General features: G+C 38.4%; 1 protein-coding gene across 1 annotated transcript in view; it reads right to left on the bottom strand.

Annotated features, from left to right (window-relative positions):
• The window catches only part of NEIL3 (nei endonuclease VIII-like 3 (E. coli)), an 88,380-nt gene extending 77,244 nt beyond the window's left edge, over positions 1 to 11,136 (bottom strand). Inside the window, exon 1 of the mRNA XM_006834417.1 lies at positions 10,981 to 11,136. Within this exon, the coding sequence (XP_006834480.1) occupies positions 10,981 to 11,136 (156 nt within the window). The remainder of the gene's footprint in view (positions 1 to 10,980) is intronic.
• Positions 11,137 to 11,478: the final 342 nt, after the last annotated feature.

Raw genomic sequence — 11,478 nt, 5'->3', positions numbered from 1 at the left:
AAAAAAAAAGAATACAAAGGACAATATACTTAAAATTCATGATACCATTATATCTCTTCACACAGTTGTCAATGAAAATGAAATATGTTGTCCTTGCTGACCATAGCCTCCAACAGAACCATAAAACGAATCCTTATGTGTAACACCTATCTTATTTTTCTAGTGTGTTTCCCGCTTCTCCATAACTGAAAACAGCATACACTATGATATAAAAAGTATTAAGTTGAAATGGTTATAAAATGAAAGTCTATACAAATGCAGAAAACAATGCTTATGATCTGATGAGTATGAAGGAATGCGGCATAGATGTTGGTAGAAGGGCACGTAAAGACGGATCAGAGGTACAGAAATAATCACTTACAGAAAAATACTGAAACTATCAAATGACCTTAGTTCCAAAGAAACTGTTTCCAACTGCACAGGTGGCATGATGTTGGCTTTAATATGCTTAGGAATTGGGGTTTCTTTACATTTGATGAAGTATTTGGAAATGAAAATGAAATGTTAATATACCCTTTTCCTTGCTCACATAAAAACAAACAAACAAACAAACTCTTGTGTGCCAGAGAAGAACTGTGTACTATAGGATTTTTAATGTCTGGTTTTTTGAAAGTAGATCAGCAAGTATTTCTTCTAAAGCACTTCTAGGTGGACTCAAACCTACAACCAACATTTTGGTTAGTCTTCTTTTTTTCATTGCTGCTTTTATTGCCATTATTTAAAGAAATTAGACTCCATTCCCAGAATTACCCAGCGAATTAACCATTTGAACCACCCAGATTCTAGAGTTTCCCAACTAGGCAGCAGAATAATCGTGACTCTTCCTACCTCCCAAACTAGTATAGTCTTTTCCATAACCATTGTCACAGTATTTACCACTCTGAATTATTATTTGTCTGTGACTTTTATCTGTAAGCTCCTTGGAGCCAGTGGCTACTGCATTTAGTGCTGATCCATTCCCTGAGAGTCCCATGCATATGTGTGAGGTTCAGTGTGTGGGATTACTCAGCTCCTGTTTTACCTTCTTTCCTTAGACTGAGCACTGCTTTCAAAGCACAGGCTCTCTATCTCCCTATCCACCATCTCTATTTTCCTTTCCCTATTTTGAGATTTCTTGACAAAAATTACTTTACCCTCTGTTTTACCTCCTTTTTAATATTATTAACACTCCAGTCTCTTACTTTCTACAATATTTCAACAATAGAGTAAGATTTAAATATGAAGACCAAATTTTTATGACAACCAAAAGAAGTAAAATGCCGTATTTACCAGAATTTCTCATAAAGTAAAATGAATCTAACTTAAAAAGGGACAGATGCCTTTTCTGAAAACAGTCCTAGAGTAACCATATTTTTATTTGAGATATTTACTTTGCATTTAAATGGGAATGGGAAAGACACTTGGTCACTCAGGTGGTGGTGAAAGCAATATATAAGAGGGAGGATGGTGGAACAATGATAAAGACAGATGAAGACATGAGGAGGAATGCAAGGTTTAAAGGAGATAGAGATCAAAAATGAAATATACACAACTCTGCAACAACAACATTCTACAGGTAGCTACATGGACAGAAATACATGCTGAATGGGTATGGGATGGCGAGTAGGAGCGTAACCACAAATATACAAGTGTTTGACAGAGGATTTTTGTACATAGGTATTTACCTTTGCTGCAAACATATGCATGAATGTTGTGGAGCATACAGGGGACAAGTGAAAACTTTGTAGACCATAGCAAACACTTTAAGGCAACAAGCTGCTGGGACTAGGGGAACCATTGTCAAGCAGCATAACATAGTCCCTAAAAGACAATGGTAAGTAGTGACTGACATCTTAAAAGCTCATGTGCTGTCATTTAAGGTGCAACTATTGGTCTGACCTGGACTGGTAGCGTAGTGGTTTCAAATCGGGCTGTGAGCTGCAAGGTCAGCAGTTCGAAACTACCAGCCGTTCCGCGGGAGAAAGATGAGGCTTTCTCCTCCCATAAAGATTTACACCCTCGGAAACCCTGTACAGGGTCGCTATGGGTCGGAACCGACTTGATGGCACTTAACAACAACAACAACAACATTGTTCTGACCATGTGTGGAAGAAAGAAGAGTAATGAAAATTGAAGGTGCTTGGAATCAATTAGTCTAATGGACTAATGGAACACATGAACATCAGTCTCCACAACCCTGAGAGCAGAAGTACATAGTGTTTCTGGCTACCACTACCAAGTGATCTTCACATTAGAAGGTCCTAGAGTAGAGTAGAGCTCTGGTAGCGTAGTGGTTACGAATCGGGCTGCGAACCTTAAGGTCAGCGGTTCAAAACTGCCAGCCGCTCCGCGGGAGAAAGATGAGGCTTTCTACTCCCGTAAAGATTTACACCCTCGGAAACCCTGTACAGGGTCGCTATGGGTCGGAACTGACTCGAAGGCACTTAACAACAAGATAGAGTAGAAGAAAATGTAGAACAAAACTAAAAACAACAACAACAACAACAAAACTGGGCTTACTGGTCAGAATGAGCCTAGAGGAACCCAAGACTATGGTGTTGAATGGGATTCACCTAATGGCCTAATTTTCAGCCACGTGGCAGACAGGTATATAGGGGTACAACATTACTGGTAAGGTATGCTCACCATGGAATGGTTAATCATTGAAGACAAAAAAAGGGCACCATTTACCTAAGGACAAAGTTCAGAAAGTTTAGGAAGGAGGATGGAATGAAAATAAGAACCACAGGGAGGAAGTGGGATAATTTTTGCTACACGGAAGGGATTACAATCATTGACATTATACAAAGTTATGTTATACTGATGATCTGCTCTGTAAACTTCCACTCAGTTCACAATAAAATTTTCAAAAACACACATCTATTCCAGCACTTCATTTGGGTTTGCAAGGACTGATTCTTGGAAGTGTTTTTACACAGAGATTTATCAGGCTTGACCCAAGACACCTGATTCTCAGTCTGTAAGCACTTCTAAAATAATCAGCTCTGTATTAACATACAGGGGACAAGTAATATTTTAAATTGGTGACTGACCATCTCAAGCACCTGCATATATTTTCATTTTGTTTTTTTTTTAACATATAATTTTAAAGGAAAATTGTGGTATAACAGTGATAGCTTGTTCCACTTATTTTGAGAGCTGGTGTATACGAACTGAGTAAGGCTTTTTCAATAAACCTAAGATTTACAAGCTATTCTCTTGTACTCTTGTAGAATCTAGGGTTATCACCTCTTGCTATAAGCTTCAGCTGCCTAGACAAATTCAAAAATTAATTTCCACAAGCCTATTATCTTTGCTATAACTATACACAATTGCCCAATATACACTTGACATTCTCATGTTGACCCTTATAATCCTGATGCTGTATTATTCAAACATTTATACCTTTTTTTACCCCCTGAAATAGAGGCAAAAATCTCCTTTGCCACAATTTTAAGTATGATTGAGAAAGGTTCACCTTCCCATTTTCAAGTGGCTTACTAATATAAAATCTTCAAAACAACATGTATTTTCAAAGACAGCACATGATTTATTGTGCTGATTACCATTTATCCTGCTTATCCATGGATGAATAAGGAAGATGAACTTTTCATAGCAGAATAAGTCTTTTCTATAGATAAATGTTTCAACTCTAATGCAGTTATATAATTTCCCCACAGAGGAAAAAAATATAGATAATAATTATTTGCATATTGCTTCCTTCTCTTTTTTCACATACTTTCCCCCCAATAGAACACTTTTCTTAATCGGAGGTCATTTATCTACCAGTGTAAACCATCAAGAACATAAGCAACAAAATAAGGTCATAAGGTCCATTCATCAAAACATATTCTACAATTTTTCAAGAGCTGAACTTTCAAGCCCTTACCCTTCGTAAAAGAATAGGGCATTTGTCAGAAAAATTGTTCTAGAGAGAAAGTCCTGACCTGAAAGAAAAGAAGCAAACAGTTGTCAGGATGTTTACTTTTTTGGGAACTCAAGAATTTTATATGTTCTCTAAATTAAGCCTGGTCAAATAAACTATGATGTGAGTATAAACATCAACAGACTAGGAAGTAACAAAGAGCTGGACCTCAAAATCAAGATGACCAGATGTACTTTTCTCTACAGCATACTGAATAGTGTTGGATAAAACACTACAATGGCCTTGACAAATCACTTCTCTTAGTTTTCTCTGCTCTAAGAATAAGATGGACTATACATCTGTTATTCCTTGTTGAATGATTCCATATATTGCTAGATTTATGATGATAAACCTAAGTCATTACAGTGAAATCATTGTTGTTGCTAAGTGCCATCGAGTCAGTTCTGATTCATTAGTGACTCTGTCTTTGCTTCTGAGAAGCGGCTGGTGGGTTTGAACTACCTACACTGCGAGTCAAACTGACCTTGTGGTCCAGTAAATTATCCTGTAGGATAATTACCAATTTCAATTTAATAATGTAAGCTATTGTGTAATTAGTAATTTAGAAAACATTAATTTGTAAGGAATGAGCTTCATTTATTTGGAAAAATGAATTGCCATGGTTTGCTAATTTCTTCAAATAATGGCAGTGAAAGAAGGTATAATGTTGTGTGTTTTTTTCTTCATTTCTAAGAAAGAGACAGTAGAAGGAAAACTTTTAGTGTGATCTGTTCATTCACGCACTGTCATAAAGACAAATCCCAAAGTGAATTTATTTAAAAAAATTTTAATCCTGTTGTACTATTCAAGACTTTGCTCTTTTCCATCCATTTAAACTTGGCAATAATAGTGAGGTTGGCCCAGGATCGGGCAGTGTTTTGTTCTGTTGTGCATAAGGTCGCTATGAGTAGGCACCGACTCAATGGCACCTAACAACAACAACAACTCTGCTCACGACACTGCGAAAATATATGAAGGTGAATAAGAGTAGCTGGCATATTAAATAAATGTATTAAGGAATCCTAGTATGGCTCTGTGGGCTAATGTGCTGGACTGCAAGGTATCTTTGAACTACAAGGTCGGAAGATCAAACTCACCAGCTGCTCCTTGGAAACCCTATACAGGGTCATTATGAATGGAAACTGACTCAATGGCATTTAACAACAAACAAAAATCAAATCTTAAAGTGTGATGATATCATGTTTCAAATGAAATGAAAAGCTTGTAAATAAACTGTTTCATATATCCCTTTTTGTGAAAATACATTGAAACCACATGCAGATTACACACTGATTTCATTAAAATATTGTATCCACCCAGCAATTAAAATGGTAGGATTGACTCTTCACAGCTCATTAACCAAACATGTTCATTTATATTCCAATATTGTTTCTTACCATAAGGTTCCAAAAGCTCCAGCAGAGTTTTATACAATGTGCTTACACAGTTGTATAGTTTTATGCTGACAAGATAGTGGATCAAAACTCTTGAGAAATAATATATGCATATATGACAGGCAGATGCTGGGATCTACTATGACTAGATTTTCTTCAGAATGAGGATCAGTTGTTACAGAGAGGTATGCATTAAAATGTAATTACTATGCTGATTTTTGTTGTTTTAAATATTTAATACAGTAGTTATTGAAGTCTAAGAAATAATTTTTAAAGTTCAACTAATATTTTTCTAACTCTCCTTTATAATTTCTTTCATGCTTATAGTATTATACAGTGTACAAAAAAATTGTGGAAAAACGGAATTAAAGACAGTGAAAATTTTCCATGAACTTTTTGAAGCACGCCTGTATGTTGTTTTTGTTGTTAGTTGTCGTTGTCGGCTCTGAATCACAACAGGAAAAGAGAACAAAATTTTACCCAGTCTTTGACCATTTTTATGATTGATCATATATTAGAACCTATATTGTGGCTACAGAGGGGCTCCCTTGTGTTTCAGACTCTCAACTTTATCAACACGGTGTCCTTTTCTAGGAATTAAATTTTCCTGATGATGTGTGCAATGTAAGCAAGATTAAGCTATGCTCTCCATATTATTTCAAATGCTGTATGTGAAAACAAATCATTTCAAGCCAGTAGCACAAACATTTAAATAGCTTTAATGTTCTGGCATAAATGCTTGCCTAGGAAACATGGAATCTGCTACACTAATGATCTTGCCTGAGGCTTATGACAACCTACCGTGTTCTTTGTTGATTTTTAAAACTTTTTATTGTGATTTGAGTGAAAATTTATAAAATAAATTTGTTTTCCATTAAACAATTCATATACATTTTGTTTCGTGACATTATTTGCAATCCCCACAATGCCGCAGCACTCTTTCCACTTCCTTTTTATGTTTACTGTTTCCATTAGTCCTTCTTTCCTGTCCATCCCTGCCTTCTGAGCTTTATTCTTGGGCAAAGGCTGCCCTTTTGATCTCATATGGTTGACAATTCTAAAAGTGGTTACCTCCCTGAGGTTATTGTTCAATTAGTCCAAAGAAGAGCTGCACCAGGTGAACCTCAGCTTTCAAGACCATGAGACCAGAAGACCTAGATGGTATCCAACTGCCATTGCTGGCCATTCTGAAAGGGATCACATAGAAGGTCCCGGATAGAATGGGAGGAAAATGCGGAAAACTCAAAACCGTAAGACCAGCTTATTATTCTGGCAGAGACTGGTAAAACCCTTGAGGCTATCTGTGGCTGTCAATCAATCCTTCAGGCCTGAAACTTAACTTACTCCCCTGGCTCAGCTCCCAGTGAAACAATAAAACATCCTGGAGTCCTAGTATGGTGCTGTAGGATAAGCACTAGACTGGTAACTACAAGGCTGATGGTTCAAACCCACCAGTTAGTAGCTCCTTGGAAACCCTATACATGTTTGCTGAGTCAGAACCAACTGAATGTATGGTAAATAACAACAACAACCAGGTTTTGATAAAATTTACTTTGGCTCCAAAACACATCTAAAATACAAGACTCTTCATGTTTACAAAAGATTATTTTTTTTTTAGATCAAATTCCAGAAAATGAAGACATGGAAAAATATTTGAAACTTTACTAGCAGACACAAAGAAATTATATAATTCCATATTGATTTCCAAATGCAGTTTCCTGACCCTAAAACAAGTTTTCTGACCCTAAAACACAAAGACCTATTCTAATTTTTATTACCCTTCTCTGTCAAGATATCAAACAATAGCAGCTCTTAGTCCATGGCTTTTACTTGTGGGATACAGCTTATTTGGGAATTTACCTAGTTCATAGCTGCCCAACCATTAAACACACATCTATTGTATCCACTACACTCCATGTGAACATGAGAATGAAAACCAATAGAAGTGAATTAATAGAATAGATAAGAGCATTTAGAATGACTAAATTGAATAGCAGCTGCTCTGCATAAGAAAGATGAGGCTTTCTGCTCCTGCAAATATTTACAGCCTCAGTAACCCTATACAAGGTAGCTATGAGTCGGAATCCATTGGGGCACTTAACAACAGATTGATTTTGTTTGTGTGCATGTTAATACTTTTATTTTGGTGTAAAGAAGGGAAGCTGGAAAATACACTGTATTTAAATTTTGCTTTGTTCCCCTTCACGTGGAAACCCCTCCCCCACACCCCCAGAGCTAATCTGTTTAAACTCAAATATTTAAAAATTCCTGCAGCATTACAAAAGCAAGCATAAAAGAAAACCAGATGAAGACAGCCCGGCCTGTAGTGTCCCTTGGTGTGGATCACGGAGGTCCACTGAACACAAAGGAGCCGTTTGAACTGCAATGTCGGTAGTTCAAACTCATCAATTGCTCCGCGGAAACCCTATACAGGGTTGCAACCGACTCAACGGCACTTAACAACAACAAAAGTAGAAGTAGTTGTTGTTAACTAAGTGACTTGAGTCGGTTCCCACTCATAGTGGCCCTGTATAAGGTTTCCGAGGAGCGGCTGAGGGATTTGAACTGCCGACCTTGTGGTCCGTAGTCCAGTGCTGATCCACAGTGCCACACCAGAAGTCCAAAAATAGTAGTAGTTGTTGTTGTTGTTAAGTGCCGTCAGGTCGGTTCCGACCCATAATGACCCTGTATAGGATTTCTGAGGAGCAGTTGGTGAGCTAGACACAGATAAAAAACCCAAGGTTTCATTTCTGTAGCTAATAAATAATCACTACTACATACTAGTGCTGCAGGTTATTGTGCTGGACTGCATAGTCTATTTGAACCACAAGGCTGGTGGTTCAAGCTCACCAGCGGCTCCTTGGAAACCCTATACAGGGTCACTATGACTTGGAACAGACTCGACGGTGCCTAACAACAACAACAACAACAACCGTACTACATAGATAAAAACTGGAAAACAAAATAAAGCAAAAACTTTTGTTAGAGACTCTTTTTCAGAACTAAATGAAATGTTTGTAAAAGCACTTCAAAAGCACTTTATGCCTTGCCACTAGATAATCACAACTAACCTTAAAAGGAATGTTCAGATTATTTTAGGCCTATCAAAGAAACGATTTTATTTAAAACATTAGGTTGGTTGTTCACTTCAGGAACCTTGTTTTAGTCACATTTCTCTCTCTAGGAGTTGGAATAAAGCCTAACACGAAATACATTATCGTTGAGAAATATAATTTATAATATCCATAAATATATTCATATCAAATACAGTCAGTGCCTTCACTTCTGAAATAGTGATTCCTCTCCATCATTCTTGAACTCTAGTCCAACTTCTAGTCACTCTTCATCTAGGTGATTGCAGCAGTCTCCTAATTGAGGGAGAATCACGGGCTGTGGGTTTGCTCCAGTCTTCTCTTTTCCTTTCAAGGAAGAGTATTTATTTATTTAGAGTCTGGTGTGGCACTGTGGGATGATGCACTGGATCTCAAGGTCGGTTTGAACTGCAAGGTTGTTGGTTCAAATTTGCCACTCCTCAGAAACTCTATACAGGATCGCTATGAGTCGGAACCAACTCTAAGGCACTGAACAACAATGTAAACAATTCAAAGACCCTCATTAGGATATAAACACTGAAGTCCCTAAATTGGCCCGCAATGTTTTGCATGGTCTGGTTCCTACCGACTGATCTTCAAATGATCTTCCTTCTATTGCAGAGCTCTGGATAGTGCAAATGGTTAACTCGCTTGTCTGCTAAACTGCAGGTTTGTGGTTTGAGTTTACCCAGAAGTGTGTCAAGAAGACCTACTTATGAAAAATCAGTCACTGAGAAATCCTATGGATCACAATTCTGCTCTAACATAGGTGGGGTTGCTATAAATCCGAATCAACTGGATGACAACTTGTTATTAGTTTACTTCAATCTCATTCTCCCTTTTCCATCCACACTGGTTTTGTTTCAGCCTCTCATATCCTGAAAGCACTCTTTCTTTACTATCTTTCTGCCTACCAACCTTTAGCCCAGATTCTGCATATCTCCTATTCATTTTGCATTGCTGAATACTAGGGTTTCACAAGGAGTGGCTGGTGAGTTTGAACTGCCGACCTTGCAGTTATCAGTCCAGTGCTTATCCTACAGTGCCATACCTGGACTTCTCATTTTGCATAACTAAATTCCATTGTCACTTCCTTAGGGAAGCCTTCTTTGATCTTCCTAAAAGTTCTTCCTAAAAGTTCCATGTAAGTTTCCCTCCTGAGTACGTATCAATTTATATTCCCGGTATAAAAGTCTGTGTATCTCCCCAACTAAAATATAAGTGAGAAGAAGTGTTTGTTTTTGTACTTCATGTGTTCCCCAGGCACCTTATGTATTCAAAATTTTGTTGAATGAGTGATTTTTTTTAAGCATTAATATTCTTTAAGAGATCAACTCAAGATCCATCTCTGTGGTACCCTGGGACAATTTTGAGAAACACTGCTGCAAATAATACGCAGTGCTTACTGACATAAAATCAAAGTAAATAGAATGATAATCAGTAGGAGACACAAAACTTACTCTCATTCTTTTTCTAAGTTTGAAGAGGCATTTTCTCAGATTTAGTGACTCATTTCTTTAAAGTAGTAAGCATATGCTAATTTCAAAGCAGGCAACTTTTTCTTCCAGGACCAAAGGCTATAGGAAGTCTTGCAATAGAAAAGTAAGTACAGTACAATATTACATAAATTTTTATAGTATGACCACTTAATCAGATATTTTTTTAAAGTTCTAAATTCTTACCAAATGGATAGCACACCATCTAAATGTATGCCTGAGTGGCAAGAAGCTGTGCTGCAATTTTATTTAAAAAGAAATAAATTCACTTAAGGGAACCAGAGTTGGGTTTCACTGCCCCTTTATTAGATGGAAAGATTAGGTTGAGTGGGAAGGTTAGTGCTAAACTTTCTATGTGCAATTTTAGAATTATACATTAGCTGTGAAATACTTATCAATTGCAGAATATTAGGCAAGCAAGAAGCTAGGATTTTATGTTAAAAGATTATCGTCTTAAAAATGTGAAGGGCAGTGAGGGGGAAAAGCATGTGAAGAGGTTGCAGAGATCTAGTAATATTAACAGTAGAAAGTGTCGCTACAGACACGAGGAACCCATCTTTGGTGGATTATAAAGAAGTTAACCTGAAAAAGCCCTTAGTCAAGTCTCCAAGTAACACCAGCACTCCAACAGGTAGTTACTACTCTAGGATAATCACAAGACTGGAAACCTCAAGGTTGGCAGTTCAAACCCACTAACATCAAACCCACAAGATCAGACTTTCTGGTTTCGTAAAGATTTACAGCCTCGGAAACTCTATACAGGGTGGCTATAAATCTGAATCTCGACAGGGTGCCAGTGGGTTTGTGGGATGCAGGCATGCTGGGACCGCCTTCTTTCCCTCTAACAAGTCAAGATAAACTTTGGCGGTGGTGGTTATGTGCTGTGAAGTCGGTTCTGACTCAGCGACCGTGTGTGTATAGGGTTTCCAAGGCTGTATAAATCTTTACGGGAACAGAAAGCCTCATCTTTCTCCTGCGGAACAACTGGTAGCAATTAACCTGTGCCGGATATCACTTTACATTCTGGAACTCTGAGAGATCTTCATTCCATTCTTCTCTGCCGCCTCCTTTTCAACTTAACAAGAGCAACTCACCTGGGAAACGTCCGCAGCCAAGGAAGCTTCTAGGGGCAATCCCCTTACCTCCAGGCCCTGCAGAGCCCTTCCCCGCATGTCTACCACTGCCTGGCCCGGGAGTACTTGCGCCCGAATTCTCTCTCCATTTAAAGTACAACCAGGTCCTTCCACCATCTGAGGCCGGCACTGTGGCCCACCAGCTACTGGGCCCAGATAAGAAAACTGCTGTGCAACTTGACTTCCGCACCAGTACTGGCGCCTTAGAAAGGACATTCAAATCTCCCGCGCTTCCTGCCCCGCCCCCAGCTCCGCCCCGGGGTCAGCCCCTGGCGGGTGCTGACTGGCTCCTTGATGTGATTGTTGTTGTGGTTAAGTGCCATCAAGTGGATTCCTACCCATAGCGACCATGAATAGGGTTTCCAAGGAGCAGCTGGTGAGCTTGAACCACCGACTTTGCAGTTCAAACGACTTTGCAGTCTGACGCATTAGCCCACAGCGCCACAATAGGCAAAAGCT

This window comes from Chrysochloris asiatica, unplaced genomic scaffold (genome assembly GCF_000296735.1).
Source record: "Chrysochloris asiatica unplaced genomic scaffold, ChrAsi1.0 scaffold00011, whole genome shotgun sequence".
Lineage (NCBI taxonomy): Eukaryota > Metazoa > Chordata > Mammalia > Afrosoricida > Chrysochloridae > Chrysochloris > Chrysochloris asiatica.
The sequence above is the reverse complement of the archived record's forward strand: the minus strand, read 5'-3'. Positions and strand labels throughout refer to the sequence as shown.